Here is an 18,931-nt window from a genome sequence, read left to right as displayed (position 1 = left end):
AAGGGGGCGTGCCTATGGTGCTAGATGCACCCGAATGTAAATAATGAATTAAATAAATAAACCTCGGGGAAAAGAACCTAAAACTGTGAACTCGACCTCTTTTAGTCAGAAGCATATTCTAGCTATAGCATTAGTTGAAGAACATATGTAGGTAACATATTACAAAGCACTACATTTAATAGTGAATGGCAAGCAATGGACACAGACCAAAACACACAATGTGAGTCCCATGGTAGTGATGTTAATTTAAGGTAGCTTAAATACATAGAGGGATATATATTTTTCTCCTCCAATCTAAATACCAAGGTATTAGAGTCATGGTATTAGGATAAAGGGCCAGGTATAGGTGTAGGAGTGTACTAACCTGAACGTCCGCCCCTCAGGTCAAAACGGACATCTAATGTTAATACTATGTACCTGGATCCCCTCCCATAGGTGACAAAATGATAACTTCAATAACCAATGTATATTTGGTCATTAATATCAAAGAAATGGAGAATATATAAAGCCCTCATTTAAACCGATAGGACTCAAGGTCTGTAGAGTATATATCTATTTGCATTCACATTGGAGCAGTCTCCTGTCCCAGTCTCCTTTCGTAGGACCCCATGGTACATGTTCAATACCTATGAATGTATTGTTTTTTCCATTATGTTCTTCCAGAACATATCGTGCCACTGGTGTGTCTGCACTATTCCTAATGGAGCCTAGGTGTTCCAGGATTCTGATTTTAAATTGACAATGTGTCTTCCCCACATATAATTTTCCGCAACAGCATACAATTAGGTATATAACCCCGGTAGTTAAAAATTGATGAAGTGATTGATTTTATATCTTTTGCGTTTTTTAGAGTCAGCAAACTCCTTCATGGTTGGAACCACTTTCAAGGCTCTACATCGGCCACACGAATAGGAGCCAACTGGCTTAGATCCCAGCAATGTTCTCACTGGGTTTCTCTGAAAATGGCTCTGTACCAAAATGTCTTTTAAGTTTCGTCCTCTCCTACCAGGTCATCTTAGGAGATTGTTTTAACACATTTCTAAAATCGTGTTCATCCATCAATATGTGCCAGTGTTTACGAAAAATGCTGTTGATGGTACTCCACTGGTCGTTATATGTGCCTATGAATCTAATGATTCCTGTATCCAAATCAATTCTTATTATTGGTTCATTAGACAATAGACTCGATCTTTCTTCTTTAGCTGCCCTTTTGTATGCTCTTTTGATGTTCTTGTTGTGCCCTCTTTCCAGGAATCTCTCTGTCATTCCTGTTGCCTGTGATTTATATTCGGTGAAAGTGGAACAATTGCGCCTCAGGCGCAGAAACTGTCCAGCGGGTATTGCTTTAATGATGTGTGTGGGATGGTGGCTATCAGCCCAAAGCAAGCTGTTAGTAGCTGTGCTCTTTCTATAATTAGTTGTTTCCAAACTACCTCCCTTGCCCTTTAAGATAGTGAGATCTAGAAAAGTTAATACTTGTTTTACTCAATTCACTTGTGACTCAGGTTGTTGGTATTCATATTTAAGATCTCAATGAATTTATGCAGCATTGGCTCTGTCCCCTTCCAGAGTATCAGTATATCATCTATGAACCTTACCCATAACTCTACATTGTTGGTATATTCATCCAGGGCCTCGCTGAAGACCACCGTCTCCTCCCACCAGCCCAGATATAAGTTGGCGTAGGTGGGAGCGCATGTGGTCCCCATAGCAGTGCCCTGGATCTGATGATAATACTTGTGATCAAATAAAAAGTAATTTTTGGTTAGGGTAAGGTCCAGTAGGCTAACACTTGAACAAGTGACCACCAGGGGTCACTATAAGGCCTATAAATTGCACTCTGAAGTTACGGCACCCTAGTATGGGTGTTGTTAATGAGTGTAATATTGAAAATAATAGGACCAATAAAAGGATCCAAAGTCACCTTCAAACAGGCTCAAAAGCAGTACAGTATTTCAAATACAAAAATAATAAAATTTTATTAATCACTATACAACAAAACAAAACACATGCAGGGAAACAAAAATAGACAATGGGTATTTAAAATCCCCAGTGGGAGAGACGGCTAAATAAGGGAAGAGCCCATATAAATATACACTCTACTCTTTAAAGGCACAATATCCTATATATTAAAGAGGGGGGTGTATGGGAGGTATAGGAGGTAGGTATAAGTATATACACAAGTATACTACTGAACTTGGCACCATGGAATAATGCCTTGTGTTAATTATTATAGCCTCCTGATGGTAGATAGAGTGCGCGTAACTAAGACATAGATAAGCAGTTCCTCCAAACTAATTGCTATTTCATACAAATGTATACTGGTGATGACTACATAGGTGGTTCGCATAGGTAGTTAGTGAGCACATATACATACATACACAGGATATCGTGAGGGGAAGGTATTCCTCAAAGGACACACAAAAGGCTGATTCAAATATCAGAAAGTCACCGCTAGATGTAATGCTGTAGAAATTGCGTCAGTAGCTGTGTCAGTATGATAAAGGAGGAATTGCAGGCATATCTCTATGTCTCGCGCTATACAACCTTGTCTTCATACCCCCGCGTTACAAGATCCGTCATACGGAAGCCGTCTCTCCTGGTGCACGTCACGAAACTGACACCTACCAGGGGGTGGGACACTCCCCTTATGTATTTTTGGTAGTTGGTAGAACGTTGTCGTTCTTGGCCTCTTGACATAAATAAAATTCATCCTCGGAGATCACTATGTTATTGAGACCCTCTTCCAGGATCTGTAATAGTTGTTTGTGAAATATACTCGTAGGATCACTATCCAAAACCCTGTAGCATGTTCGATCTGCTAGTAATCGCATACATTCTGCCACATACATGGTCTTATCTAAAACCACCACATTCCGCCTTTATCCGACGGTTTAATTATGATGTGTTCATCATTTGCCAGGTCTTTTAGTGCCAAATTTTATTTATATGTTAAGTTAAATTCACTTGTTGTGTTATTTAATTTTTCCAGATCTTGTGTCACCAACCTCGTGAAAATCTCAACATGTGCACTTGTTCCATGTGGTGGTGTGAATGTGGATTTTTTTTACGGAAATCAGTAAAAAAAAGGGCCTTCGCCTGGGGGTCTATCACTTTCATCAAGGAGACTATTTAAGATTCTTAAATTAGCTGCGTCATGAGGATTTACGTCCTCATTAGATGTATTTAAGACGCTTCTTAAATGTCTCAGAGAGAAAAATTTGTGTAAGAGCAATTTCCTGGAGAACAGGTGCTGTCACACACTCGAACAGGTTCATTTTGCCTGTTGGGCAGAAAGACAGGCCTCTTGATAAAACACTGAGGTGATCGGCACTCAGATCTTTAGTAGATAAGTTGATCACCTGGGTTGTTTTTGTGTCTAGTTTTTCTTTTCCTTTACCTTTGGGGGCTGCTTGTTCCCCTGTATCCCCAGATACTCCTGTCTCTTCGATAATCTTCCCGATCCCCTCCTGGTCTTCATCTTATGCTTGTGTTTGTATATGAACCCACCTGATCTAAAAAAACTTTAGTAGTGGCAGTGTGGTAGATGTTTGTAGGGGAGTTTGATTGCTTGACGAGGGGCCCACTTGCGCCTCCTGTTCGGACTCACTCGCTGAGCACTCCCACTCTGTTGATGAATTGAGTGACACCTTGTGCTGTCTACGTCTATTCTGTTGTAATTTATATCTAAATATGCGATTATCTTTGAAGTCGCTGGAGTCTTTCTCTCTTTAATATCATTTGTAAATTGCTCTGTGATTTAAGTATGATTACGTACTTTTCAAAGTTGGAATTCTGACCCCTAGGCAGCATGCTTGTGCTACTGGGTGAATGATGGTACTTCCAACAGTAATGTGGAAGGAGGTAGTAAGGCCAGGTTTGGGAGGAAATATGAGGAGTTCTGTTTTTGTCATGTTAAGTTTAAGTCGGCGGAAGGCCATCCAGGATGATATCGCAGAGACATTCAGAAACTTTGGTCTGTACAGCAGGTGTAAGGTCAGGGGTTGAAAAGTAAATTTGTGTGTCGTCAGCATAGAGGTGATATTTAAACCCAAGTGATGTAATTAGGTCACCTAGAGAAAGTGTGTACAGAGTAAAGAGAAGAGGTCCCAGGACAGAACCCTGCGGCACCCCCACAGAGAGATCAATGGAGGAGGAGAAGGTGTTAGCAGACGAGACACTGAAAGTACGATGGGAGAGGTAAGAGGAGATCCAAGATATAGCTTTGTTACGAATACCAAGAGTATGGAGAATGTGGAGGAGAAGAGGGTGGTCCACGGTGTCAAATGCTGCAGAGAGGTCGAGTAATATGAGCACAGTGTAATGACCTCTGTCCTTGGCAGCATGGAGGTCCTTAGTTATTTTAGTGAGGGCGGTTTCAGTCGAGTGAGCAGTGCGGAAGCCTGATTGTACAGGGTCTATGAGAGAATGGGTGTTGAGAAAGTGGAGCAAGCGAGAGAAAACAAGACATTCAAGAAGTTTGGAGGCAAAAGTCAGGAGGGAGACAGGTCGATAGTTAGAAAGACAGGTAGGGTCAAGCTTGTTGTTTTTGAGTAATGGTATAACGGTTGCATGTTTGAAGGAGGAGGGAAAGGTACAAGAATAGAGGGAGGTATTAAATGTGTGTGTGAGTATTGGGGTTATAGTAGGAACAAGATGTTTTAGGAGATGGGAGGGAATGGGGTCAAGAGGGCAAGTCGTAGAGGGAGAAGAGGAGATCAGTAGTGCTACATCCTCCTCAGGGACAGCAGAAAGAGAGTCAAGGAAAGCAGGAGGAGAGTTAGGAAGCAGTGTAGGTTGGGAGGAGGAAACAGAGGGAATGTTCTGACAAATGGATTTCACCTTTTCCTTGAAATAGTTAGCAAAGTCCTGAGGTGAAATGGAGGAAGAAGAGGCAGCTGGGGGTGGTTTGAGTAGAGAATCAAAGACAGAGAAGAGTCGGCGTGGGTTAGACTTGTGTGTGTTGATTAGTGAAGTAAAGTAGGGTTGTTTAGCCTGAGAGAGGGCAGAGTTGAAACAGGATAGCATAAATTTGTAGTGAAGGAAGTCTGTGAGAGTGTGAGATTTCCTCCAGAGGAACGAGTGGATGAGCGCAGCATGCGCGTGTGGGAATTTAGCCAGGGTCTGGTGTTAGAAAGGCGAGGGCGGCAGAGAGAAAGCGGGGCATGTATATCAAGAGAGGAGGATAAGGCAGAGTTGTAGTTCCTGACCAGGTTGTCAGGGTCTGTACCAGAACTGAGAGAGGAGAAGGGGGAGCGTAAAGTGGAATAAAAGGCTGGTAAGTTAATAGAGCGCAGGTTTCTGCAGAAGTGAGGGGTAGATGGAGATGGAGAAGGGGAGAAACGAGAGAGAGAACATGAGATGAGGTGATGGTCAGAGAGAGGAAAGGGGGAAATGGAGAAATCAGAGAGAGAAAAGTTTTTTGTGAAAACTAGGTCTAGGTAGTGGCCATCCTTGTGGGTGCTAGCTGCAGTCCACTGTTGAAGGCCAAAGGAAGAGGTTAGAGAGAGAAAGCGGGAAGCCCAAGGGAGAGAGGGGTCATCAATGTGGCAGTTGAAGTCCCCAAGGAGAAGAACACGGGAGTCTGAGGAGAGAAAGAAAGAGAGCCAGGATTCAAAGTGAGAGAGAAAGGCAGAAGGGGGATGAGTAGAGGTAGGTGGGCGATAGATGACCGCCACATGGACAGGAAGAGAAGATCTGGACAGTGTGAACCTTAAAAGGAGGGAAAAGCAAGCAAGGGAGGAATAGGAAGAGTTCGGTAACAGCAGAGAGAGGAGAGGAGTAGCCCCACACCTCCACCCCTGCCATCATGTTCTTCAAGTAGTGCTACAGCTAGAATATGCTTCTGACTAAAAAGAGGTCCAGTTCAGAGTTTTAGGTTCTTTTCCCCGAGGTTTATTTATTTAATTCATTATTTACATTCGGGTGCATCTAGCACCATAGGCACGCCCCCTTTTTTAGGCGAGCAAACTGGCAATTGGCCGGATTTTATAGTGACGCCCCCCTCTCTATGGTATAACAAGACTTCTGAGGCAGGGACTTGTTACGCCTCCTTCCATTGAGAAAGCGTGTACCTGCCGCGCGAAACGGCTGTCGGGTGTGATGTCACCACGTTGACGTCTTGGAGGAAGTAGTCGGATCAAGCACCTCATGACCGGGTTGTATGGCGACTTTATTTTATTGATGCTAACTTAGTAATTATGCTAGCTGACACACACCACACACACACACACCTCTGTGATTACCATTTCTGGCATAGGCATTTGTTATTGTGACTCTGGGCTATACATCATGACACACATGCTAAAAGTATCCCATTGAGAGGCACTCTGCATATGTTTTGAATTGCTATTTTATGAATTGTGATATACAGATCCTTAGACTAATAGTGTTTCTGGTGTGGGGTTGGTTTTTGCTCTAACATTTAGGTTAGGTTTGTATTCTATTTTTGTTGGTTGTTAAGGATCTCGCTGAATAATTCCCAAAACACGCATAATAAACTATAATCAAGAGAGGGGGAAAACAAGCCCAGTTTGCTCGCTGATTCAATCACAAGGATTGAGATTGCAGCACAGGCTTTGTGTTTAATGTTTGAGAGTCACAAACCTCACTTGTAAAGGTCATTCAAGCATACACAAAATAAAAACAAATATTAATCATAACAGTGATAAAATGAAAGCAGTATGCAGAGACTGGATACTTATTAAGCCACTCTATATGGGGTCTCACACTGATTACAATTTTTGCCACTACAATCTCTTCTGGGGTTTTGCTGGCAGGGTGTGTATGTGTGTGTGTGTGTGTGTGTGTGTGTGTGTGTGTGTGTGTGTGTGTGTGTGTGTGTGTGTGTGTGTGTGTGTGTGTGTGTGTGTGTGTGTGTGTGTGTGTGTGTGTGTGTGTATGACAAATGCACTCTGCAGCTATCCTCCAAAATCCCTTTACAGTAGCCTATCCCACACTCACCTTAACTTCTATCCAAAACTGCCACGCGGGGGCGTGTAGCCCATGGGAATAAAACACAAAGTAGTCCCCTCCGCTGCTGGGCACAGGCATTCCATCACCAAGAGACCAGCGAGACAGCACAGATCCTGTGTGTGAGCGCACATATAGCGTCATGTGACTTGGGCCTATCGCGAAACAAGGAAAGGCATTTATATGCATGTATGTTTCATAGTATGTGTAGATTGTATACACATACATACAAAAAGTCAGAAACAGGGCACGCACAAAACAACATAACAAATAAAGGTAAAGGGAGGGTGCATACTGTGCAAAAAGATATAGAAAAGGAAAACAGGACAGGCACTCCTATATGCAAAAAGGGGAAGTTTGAGTCAATCAATTTCCCCTTTTTGCATATAGGAGTGCCTGTCCTGTTTTCCTTTTTCTGTATCTTTTTGGACAGTATGCACCCTTCCTTTACCTTTATTTTGTGCGGGTCCCGTTTCTGATTTTATGCATGCATGTGCACACATACATTGTGGCAATCTGTATATATAAAGGCCGTTTCTGATTTTATGCATGCATGTGCACACATACATTGTGGCAATCTGTATATATAAAAAAGCAGGCAAAATAAAAAGTGATGTATTCGAGACACAAAGTTATTCACAGGGACCTTTATCTTATTATTGAAACGTTTATCTTCAAATAAATCACTTTTCTTTCTGGCGAAAGACCCATGACCTCCTGTGTTCTCAGCTACATACTGCTTCAGGTTTATATGTGGCACCCAGGCATTTTATACACAATTAATGTAAGAGCCCCAGTATATACTAAACAATATGTTGCGCTCTTGCTATCTGGTCTATTGGGCACATTTGGCCCCTCCTTGCCTTACGTAGTAAACATGGCTCTAATTGCACCCAAGACACATTGTCACCGAGAAACCGCAATGCGCTGATCGAGTAAAAGGCTGGGATCAACTTACCACCTGGGAAGAGATTTAAAGCAAGTACATTTTCTCAAGAAATGGAAACCATACAGTAAATGAAATTCCCCAATCCGTCCAACCTGAAAATCTCCAGCCTTTTTCCAGGGTAACTTGGTTTCCTTTGACACAATTTAAATGGGGAATAATCCGGACCCTAACCATGGCAATCGGTCAACAATAAATAAGTTATCAATACATTGTTACACCTTTTATCCTGATCAACTACATTGCAGCCTTAGCGGGTAGGATGGAAATAATCTCAGCAAAACTTTTCCGGTAACCCTTTCACTGCCAGGACTACCAGAAAAGTGTAACACAATAGTCTGCAAAACCCAGAGGAATTCCCATCCATTTTGGAAAATGCAGCAGAAAGTGACTGCGTTCTTCTGCAAAAGAAAGTGCCGCATGAGCTTCAACTTTTTTGTAGTGCAACCCAAAATGTGAGCCGCATTGTGTTTATCAGGAATTTTTAACAACCAAAAGCAGTCGTGGGTGCAATGAGATACTCACCTTTCACTTCAAAGTTCAGCCTTGTAGAGCCCCAAGCCATTTCTTCCCTTGACGAAAGTTTAAAAGCAGTGTGCTCTGTGAGAGGAGCCTCAGGGGCAGGGAGATACCAGTTTTTTCTGTTGAACCAAAATAGGACAACAAAATAGATAAAAGGAAAAAAAGTGATAACACTCCGATTCGCAACCAGTGGGGCAGATGTTAGCTACTTCTCCTAAGCACCCTGCCATGCAATAATCACGCGGTGATGTAAACAGAAACAAATATCAATAGTATGTATCATTTTATTTATAAAGCACTAACAATGCGGTTTAAGTGCGACAGGTAATTGACAACATAAGGCAAAGGGAGACCCTTCCCCGAAAAGATTACAATCAGGGTAAGTAGGGCATAAAACTGTAGTATTTCATGGGTGTTAGAATTTGGTGCAGGGGAGACAAAAACGCAAACAACAAAAAACAAACAAAGATGCCCAAAGCTACTTCCAATGTGACAAAAATACATAGTGCAATACCTATATATTCTCTTGAAAAAGGGTCATTTAGTTTAACCCTTTGGCCAAAGCATCTTAAGCCTGCTGCCACTTCAAGGCATGACCGTTAGCAGGTCCTAACACTACCGGAGTTAAAATTCTTATTTACCTGTATAATTACAGGAAGAATGATCTGCATTGGATCAGTCGTAACCCAGCAAAATGAAACAGACCTGCCGACTTGGAAAGTGGGGCATCTTTGTTTTTTTGTTGTATACATTTATCCATGCCCACTAGCACTCCTTTTGACACTTGTACACATACACATATATAGTAATGTTTGGGGTTTCTCAGAGCTTGTTGGGTATCTGTGTGTTTATTAACTTTGTGCAGCTGGTCTCAGCTGTTTTCGGGAGGTTAGTGGCCCCTCCCAAGGTTTAAGCTCGCCACTCCCCACTTTCCAAGTTGGTAGATCTGTTTCCGGTATTACTTCCTGTTTTTTAAAGGGGATTTAAACGGATATACAAAAGTAAGCCGCAACCGCTTGTTTCAGGTCTTTGTGCTATGGTTAAGAGACTACCAACCTGATCAAAAAGTGTACGGGAAGAAACCAGGGGAATCCGCAGAACGGTGCATCATCGCATGGGGCCTGCACCGTCTCATTTAATTCAGGAATATGAGGAGTGATGTGAGATAATCCTGTGTAATCAAAGCCATTGATCCATATTCCAGAATCTCTTTTCACCACCTCCCCATTCAAGCCATGGAAGGTACGAGTAGTGTGCTGAAGCAAGGAAATAAGATACAAACAGCCAAGAAAATCTTCAAAGATCATACAACTTGACAATGCTGCAGATACTATTTTGGAAAGGGAAAGGGTACATTCTTTGTAAACCAACCCACTACAGTTGATTATAGAGGTCATAGCTAATCTATCCAAGCAGGAGAAGGGCATATAGGGTTCCATTTAAGAAGAATAAAAAAGCCACTTAGAAAATAAAGCCCTACTATCGTGTAAAACAAAAAACATGTCATAAACGGCCCAGTTGTTCCATTGAACTAACAAAAAGTCACTTGGCACATCACATATTCGAGTTATTAATGGTCACACCTTGACTAACAACCAAAAGCTAAAGTAGAAATGCCCACTACTTTATTTTTATTTAATAGAACTGGAACTTGCGGTCCCACTTGAGCTAAAATGTGATATTTTTAACTCTGGGGACCTATCGGTTCCCAAGATATTTACTTTTTTCATTTGCATCATCAACTTCTGCGGTATCAACACAATGTCATTAGTACATTTCCCTATGCATCGGTGCGGAGACCCTGAAACATTGATACAGCAAGTAAAGTGGTGGTTTTATTTATTCAACACTGGTGTGCCCTTCTCTTCTGGACTTCCTGGGATTGCCGCTTTAACATAATGAGACCATCCAGTGGAGCAACACTACATGAAGCTAGCACGTCTCAAAAGGATTCGTCCTGCATGCCACATCTATGTAATCTGTATAGCCAGGATTACCTGCAGGAAGATTCTCTTGGGTTTCGGACTGTCCACGCTGGAACTATAGGGGAAAAATAGGCCACAGCAGACAAGAATGAGCGTGACAACAGCTACTGAAGTCAAAGTAATCAGGATTTTTGTGGTGCTTTTGTTGAGATAGATGAAGCTAATCTATAAGGAAGAGAAGAAAAAAAAACACCTAAAAATCAGCAAATTTGTTATCTTTTCAGCTTTCTCTAACAAAAATATTCTAAATTACCCCACCCTTAACACCTAATTTACAAAAGTTATGTTTGGCAAAATGTATTTATCCCATTGCATTAATTCCAAAATAATGTGAAGCTTAGATATTCAAAATTGAAAATAGAACTTTCAAAAATGAATAGGTTAGAATATGCATTGCAGACGTAGGACTTTCTAGATTTGTGCTGGACAACAAGAAGTTCAACAGTCTCAGGTCAGCTCAACTTTCAAACCCTACAATATTTAATCCATGTTATTGGTTCTGCACCATTAAGTCTCACCCACAGAGATCTAAATATGGTTATTCAGAAGCCACATTCAAAGTGTACGCTTTTCTTAAAAAATTTTTTAAAAAAATAAAAAAATCTGAATATGGCAAATAGTACTTTTTTTGACACCGAAGGTTCATATTTTGCTTGTGTTTATAGCAACTAGGTTTATGAGATCCTGGACGCATCAAAATGGCAATTAGATTATAAACTATTTGGGCCACAACTCTATCCCGATGTTTACTTTTGTGCACTATGCATTTACATCTATTTGACGTATTCGCCTCGTATTAGGTCTTGTAAAGTATTTGGCCCTATACCCATAAAATACATGTATTTACGTTATACTGCCTAAATACGTAAACCACCACTTTAATGTCGTGCTAGAGAAGGAACAAACCTTTAAGACTGATACCACTGTCTACCATCAAAACTGGAATGTAGAAATTTAACTTCTGTGACACAAGAATTCTAACAAGTCTACAACAAAGACAAATTGTTTCAGACTGCTCCAATTCTGCCCCGAGAACAGTATTTTATCAACAACAACAGCTTCCATGATTACAGTTATACTTACAAAATAGGAAGTTAGAAATATAGTAGAAGCCGCAAGAAAGATAGCCAGCACAATATCTGGGGGAATTTCTGTACCGCTGCGACCAAGGATAGGTGTGAACATCTCAAACATTGCCCATACGTGGTACATGGTGTGCAAGTAGGGGACAAATAATCCCAGCAGATACACCGCAACAAATTTATACGAAGAACCTGTGCATATTGGAGAAAAAACATTAGCATACAAATTTTTTTTTTTTTACCAAGTGACCCCTACAAATGTTAAATTTTTCCCCACTGTAAACAAAACATCTCAGTATAACGGTTCCATACTGTAAGATTCAGTGGCAGTGTTGGCACAGTATATTGCATGAATAATAAAGCCTTCTGCACACGTACTTTAACGTATGCTCTTCCCCACAACAGGGATGTAGACCTCATTGCTTTGCACAGCTCGGGTAATTAATAAAGTATAATTTTAAGTTAGAACATGTGAAAGATAGGACGCTCTTCTAATCACCTAAAACGTCATATATAGAATACAGCGATAGGTAAATTATTTATTAGATCCCTCAGTAAACAACCTGAAAGTATATACACAATTTAGTACAAGGGTGCGCAAACTGGGGGGCGTGCAAGATTTTCTGGGGGGGGACAATGCACAGTGGGTACAGAGGCCCCGCACTTCCCCCGAAGGCATTTAAATGAAATGCTGGAGATCGCGCAAGGCCTCTGTAACTTGACTTACCAGCGACGCGTCGCCATGGCAACTCAGCATTACACTGTGTGGCCACGGTATTGCGCTGGGGGGCGCAAAAGCAGGCAGGGGGGCGCAGGGGGAAGAGTTTGCGCACCCCAGCCTTAGTATATAGTGATCATGCAAAACAATATGTAATAAAAAGTGACTATCAATTTGTGATAAGTGATTAATAGTAAATATAAAGTTTAAGAACATAAAAACCGCTGCTCTAAAGACCCAATAGAAATGTCCAAGTCGTTTCTCATAAATCGTCTCACAAAAATAGGGAGCGCATGTTTCCAGCTCAGATATTCAGCATAAGAGTGAGCAGGAAACATGTGCTCCCCATTTTTGAGAGATTTTTAAAAATGCAACATGACACACACACACACACAGTTGTCCTCCCCATTCTTACTATACAGACCTGCTCACCCCCATATCCAAAGACCCCTGCACCCCCTAATAATGACAACCCTTGTCCTTACCTACAGTATGTCAACCAGCCTGCAATAAAAATGTAACTCCCTTTTTCGTTGGGCTGCGTGCAGGCAGCGTGGCTGTCACTCACCGCCAGAGCTTCCAATCTAGCGCCCCACAATGCCTTCTGTCTCCTGCTGCGGCATTATGGGGCATTAGATTCAATGGTCCGGCGGTGACAGCCATGCTACCTGTACGCACCCTGCAGTTTAAGCGCATGGTCAAGCGAAAAGGAAGCTACATTTTTGTCTAGTCTGACCCAGGTTTTAACTTGTCCTGGAGGAATGGAAGTCTGTGGTGTCTACTATGAGACCTGATAAAATAATTTATAAGAATGCTCCAATAAATGTATCTGCTGAACCCAAATATCTGTGCCAATGTCAGGAAAGTGACTGCAGGTTAAAGGTCTCAGTGGAAAACACAAAACCTACTTAGCAGATCAAGCAATTGCACTGTATTTGAAGCCAAGATTTTCTTAACATGCTTATCAGAGAGAAATAAATATATAGACAGAAGGGTGTAGACTGATGCACTCAGGGTTTTTATACAAAGCAATCTTAATGTTTCTGGTGGAAGAAATTATGCATATTTTTTTTTTTTAACCTCAAATTAAAATATGCTGTAGAAGTGTAGAAGCAAACTCCCACGAGTTAAAACATTTGCAATTCCTTACATTGGTCACTGTATCCTCCAGAATCAAATTAAAGATATTACAAAGCCCTGGATGCTATTACCCCTACATACACATACACGCGCGCTCTCTCACGCACTCTGCTGTGCACATATACTCTGGCACGGTCACTTTTGAGACATTTGCAGCTGCTCCTCTCGCCTGTGGAAGCCGTCATCCACCCCACACATCCCACTACTCCTCACACATTTACAGATACCCTGAAAACAGCACTCTTGAAAGCCTGTCCAAAATTTCCCACACATCGTTACATTGCCTCCTCAGTCCTACACTATGGACACCAGTCTTGCAATCCCCAAATAAATGTTTTGGCGTGTTATATTCCTCACACTGCAAATCATTTTGGAGATATATGGATATATTCACACGCACCCTATTTTGTCATCATTCAGGTAGGATTCCAGATCTGATCTCCACGGAATTAAAGAATCATGTTTTTGGAATTAGGCTGCGACAAATGTGTTTGGATTAACTAGGATATCTCCATCAATCAGGTTTAACAAGGAGTCACTTCCCTCAACATACTGCTGCGCCAGCCTTTATTTTAAAACTTCTCGGGGGTGTAGCGGTTGCATATTCTGAATTCCACGCACAATAAATTGGGCATCCCTACATTCATCCCGCCCAGCAACAGGGTTATCTGTTTAATTATAATGGTTCGGATTTAATTGGGGGCAGATATTCATGAATTGTAATGAATTCTAATGTGTAAACTACAGTAATGTGTCGACTTGCAGGTGTTTAAAAAATACCCACAGTGGTCCATTGTGAATTGACCTTGGTACTGAAGAAGTTGCTGTATCAATTTAGTTAATAAAAACAATTTAGTTAATAAAAACTCAATGCACAGTGTCTTTTTTACATTACTGTACTGGATTTCTCCTGTCCTGCAATGAGTACACCGCAGTACGTGTGCAAAAAGCCCGACATAACGTACGCTTATAGATATGGTCTGCAATTAATGCAGCAGATGATAAGATGGCCGCAGTTGCTCAAATGTATCAATATTTTATCTCAAATTATGATTTTTACAAATTTTCACCAGATGCTCGTAAGTGGAAGTATGCAATAAGGTAAAAGTTAAGTAGCGACCCGTGTTTTTTCGTATTGCTTCTGCACACGGAGTTAGAGGAGGGTATTGGTGTGTGGTGCCAGATTTTTCCAGTATCTTTGATCATGGAGACTTCAAAAGGCGAAAGTTCATGTTAAAACCAACTAAGAGTCGTCAGTCCCAGGCCAGCAATGGAACGGCCCCAGCACCAGCTTACAATAACAGTCCGACCGTCAGTGAAAACCAGGTGACCGGCAACCCTTGCTATCTGTCCCCGCCAGGATATCTGCAGCCTGAGCAAGATTTCACGTACAAATACAGTACCAGCAAGCTTGCATGTACCAAAAAGATTTCCAGCTTCATCAGCTCTCAACTACAGGTGTAGCAGGCCCGCTGCCACCTGTCAACTACGTGTAAAATGAAGAATACGGGACTGGCAGTGGCTCAGCGCCACCCGATTGGCAAAGTCTATAATGAAGGTAAATACAGTATCATTTACTACAGTAACTGCCTGGATTACACTACTGTACCTGTATTACAGTACATTACCTGCAGTTCAAGCTGCCGTATTTTATTCTTTTTTTTAAATATCAATACATTATGCACACAGACAAGCGATTAGTTACTGCAGATCGGTCCGTTCTCCTGTAATCAATCGCATTGCTTATGGTTATTTAGTTCTATTATTTTATTCACAATTCTAGAAAATGTAGTACAGCAATATGATTGGCTGAGCAGCTTCTACAGTAGATACTAAACAATTGGTGGACAGCTAGGTGCATGCGTGTACTATATGTTTCATTGGAACCTTGTTGAAATGCATATGCGTGGCATCACATTTAGGCGCATGCGAGTATGTGAACAAGAGGCCCCCCCCCCCGAAAAAATTATTGTGGCCTTCTTGAGGGGACTGACTGATTTTAACCAACCATTATGTGAAATGTTATACAGTACTTACGGAATGTTTTTGAAACACTGACATTTTTATAAAAGGTTGCACAATGAAGCAATGAAACCATTTTTAAAAAATTCAACTTTGTTTTATTTTTTTGGAGTTAAAACATTATGTTATACTGTAAATTTTGAACAACAGAACAATCAGCAGCAATAACGGAAAAATATAATATACGGTACCAGTCATAAGTTTATTATTCTCAGAAAAGAAACTTTGTCATCAAGTGCAGAACGGCAAATTGAGGGATTTCGATGGATAATATCGCTTTTTTGAAACGTTGCTTGCGCATTGATGAATCTGATTTAAAAATCCAAGTACTGGAGGCAACAATTTAGTGACAGTGCAATTTTTATTGATTAGGATAGAATAACTGTGAGCTTTAAAGAAAACCTTAAACACTATGTTGCCGTTTTCATATTCAATACTTTTTTACATACTGTATAAGAAACCCCCCCAAAAAAATGATAATCTTTTATTCTATACAGTATGTATTTATTCTACAGTATGTGTATTCTATATGTATTGTTTTAATACTGTTTTGATTTAATGCGCATGCGTATATGTCTCATTGAACCTTATTGAAACGCATATGCGTGTCATCACATTTATGCGCATGCGTGAATGTGAACAAGACACACCACACATCACCCCCCCCCCCCCCATTCATGAAAATTCTTGTAACTTTGAGGGATGGACTGATTTTAACCAACCATTACTGACTGTATGTTTTTGAAACACTATTTTCTTATAAAAAGGTGACAATGAAACAATTTAAAAAAAATATATCAACTTTTTTTTATTTTTTTTGAGTAAAAACATTTTTTTTTTTATAAATTTTGAACAGACAAACAATCAAGCAGTGAAGTCGATCCCCACCAGTCTGTCCTTCCAGGGATGAGCCCCTGTATGCCTCAAAATCCCATCTATTAAGTCTCTCATGATTCTCATTAAATGATCGTTAATTTTAAAATACCGCTGCACTTCCTCCACAATTGTTCTCCTTAAATTTTCTGGTTCGATCCCCTTTGTAATTCACGTTGTGGGTCCACCCGCAGTACACCTCATAACGGACGTGGTGTTTGAAGATGGACAGGGCATATCTCTGGGCTATACCAGCACTTGCAACCTTGTATTTCTCACTGACTTGCTGGGGCAGGTCGCACAAGCTGATGTCGGGCACCGTTTCAATGCAAGCGTGTGTGGGTGTGACTCTGGGACCGGGTGTGCTTCTGGCAGCGGGCGAGGGTAGGTGGTCTGGGAGGAAGCTTTCCTCCTGTCGTAGCCGCCTTATTGGTGTTGTAATCTCCTGTTGTGGTCTTAACGGGGTTGTCATGTCATCCTCATTAATAGCATACATGTACACATATTCTTCAGACGGAGGGGGTGCGGTTGGTGATGAAATCGTGAAGGTCACATCCATGCCACCCTCCTGCTCCTGCGTCCGATATACAGGGGCAGGAACTCCAAGCAAAGAATGTATCCCCGCTATGTCAATCTCCATACGCTTATCCATCTTGTCCATCTGCCTATCCATATTTAACATGGTCTCTAAAAGAAGATGTGTCTTTTGCACCATAGAGTTGTCAGGGATATCGACACAACTTAAACCATCCAGCATGCGGGCGAACGAGCTGGATCTGGTGCAAGGAGTGCTGTAGACATCTGCATGGATGGGTGCTTGAGCGGATGAGATAGGGGTTCCCAGCAGCAGAGCATCGTAGGGGACGGGTGCAGGAGCAGGTGACCTGGGGGTTGCCGGTAGAGCAGCATCATGGATGGGTGCAGGAGCAGGTGACCTGGGGGTTCCCGGGAGAGCAGCATCGTGGATGGGTGCAGGAGCAGGTGACCTGGGGGTTGCCGGTAGAGCAGCATCATGGATGGGTGCAGGAGCAGGTGACCTGGGGGTTCCCGGGAGAGCAGCATCGTGGATGGGTGCAGGAGCAGGTGACCTGGGGGTTCCCGGTAGAGCAGCGCCGTGGATGGGTGCAGGTGACATGGGGGTTCCCGGTAGAGCAGTGCTTTTAATGGGTGGCTGCCATTCGTTTTGCTTTCTTTGTACACCAACGAATTTCTTTTTGACATAAGGCCCAGGCTTCTTAGCCTTTGGAGTCGTCTGAAAGTTTTCTTTATTATCCTTGGCCTTTCGCTTTGGCTTGGAAAAGGCTTCTGCCTTTCGCTTTTTCATGGTCGGCACGGCAGAAGCAAGCGGGTTCCTGCGTCCGTAGAATCGGGGTTGATCCATAGATGCAGATGGAATAAAGCACAATGCAGTATCTGGACAAGAGCAAGTTCAGATACAGATCAGAGTGTGGTAGGCTCTTCAAGACAACTCTTCTGGTTGACCAAATAAGCGAATAGAGAATGATGAGAGGTGTGCCACAAGGGTCAAGTACGCTTAGAGCAACAACATAATATAAATCGCATCTCAGAGCAGCATCAAAGTGATGAGAAACAGATTGGGATGGAAATATGGACGCGTAAGGTTAGTATTGCACAGTACAGTAGGTAAAAGTGTGGTTTAACTGTACAGTACCTCTAAAATTATTCCTTGTCATTACAGAGTGTATCCTATGATAAGGGACGACAACAAGATCAAAAGAGTGGACCAGGCAAGGGCATGGATCGAAAGTGGTGAGACTTTTCAGGATTGCATCTTTACTGACGAGTCAACTGTATCGCTTGAGAGATTTGCCTCCTGTGCATTCCACAAAAAAGTACGCTCATCTATGAAAACACCCAGTGAAGCTGCATGTGTGGGGTGCTATCTCTAGGTGTGGACCACGATGCATCGTCATCTTTGACGGTAAAATAATGCACAAAGTCACATGCTGTAGCCTTATGCACTGTACTGTACTGTACTGTACAAGTGTGCAGTATTTTGAGCACTTTTCGTGTTACAGGAATCATGAATAAAGTATTTTTTCAAGAGCAAATAGTGCCCGAGATTGTGGAATACATTACACGTGAATTCCCAGATGGTCACCGGTTCTTCCAGGACAATGATCCCAAACACACCACGTCTACTGCGCCTATTCTTGCCAACGGTATCAACTGGGTTAAGATGCCAGCGGAGTAAGTACGGTAACCGTTTCTCTTTTTTTTTTTTTACACGGTTTACTGTGCATTTCTTTAACTATTTCTCCTTCTTTACCCCCTCCAATTACAGATCGCCAGATTTCAATCCTATCGAAATGGTATGGCATCAGCTGAAGGATCATATCCAAAAAGTGGTGAAACCGTCAAAAAAGGATGAATTGGCATAATGAGTTTTTGGAACAACGTACTCACCGTAGAAAGATATAATAAATATATAGATCATATTGCGACCGTGTTGCCCATTCTGATAGAGCATAATGGGCAGGCATCAGGAAAGTAGTAAGTTACAGTACTGTAGTGTGGTAAGTACAGGTGCAGCAAGTACAGTATGATACAGGTAAGTATGGCACAGATTGTCTTTAATATGCACTTTACTGCACTCATTTTTTCTTTACTTTTCAGAGCTGCTGCACAACAAATCTTGTTATAAAGTAGT

General features: G+C 41.8%; 1 protein-coding gene across 1 annotated transcript in view; it reads right to left on the bottom strand.

The window, feature by feature from the left end:
- Positions 1-18,931, bottom strand: part of ERMP1 (endoplasmic reticulum metallopeptidase 1) — a 50,765-nt gene that overhangs the window by 9,099 nt on the left and 22,735 nt on the right. The window contains exons 10-14 of the mRNA XM_075596669.1: positions 11,509-11,699; positions 10,438-10,590; positions 9,497-9,696; positions 8,444-8,559; positions 6,964-7,127 (exon numbers count right to left, since the gene is read on the bottom strand). Of these exons, the coding sequence (XP_075452784.1) occupies positions 6,964-7,127; positions 8,444-8,559; positions 9,497-9,696; positions 10,438-10,590; positions 11,509-11,699 (824 nt within the window). The remainder of the gene's footprint in view (positions 1-6,963; positions 7,128-8,443; positions 8,560-9,496; positions 9,697-10,437; positions 10,591-11,508; positions 11,700-18,931) is intronic.

Source organism: Ascaphus truei, chromosome 1 (genome assembly GCF_040206685.1).
Source record: "Ascaphus truei isolate aAscTru1 chromosome 1, aAscTru1.hap1, whole genome shotgun sequence".
In the NCBI taxonomy this organism is placed as follows: Eukaryota; Metazoa; Chordata; class Amphibia; order Anura; family Ascaphidae; genus Ascaphus; species Ascaphus truei.
This window is presented reverse-complemented; position numbering and strand designations above follow the sequence as displayed.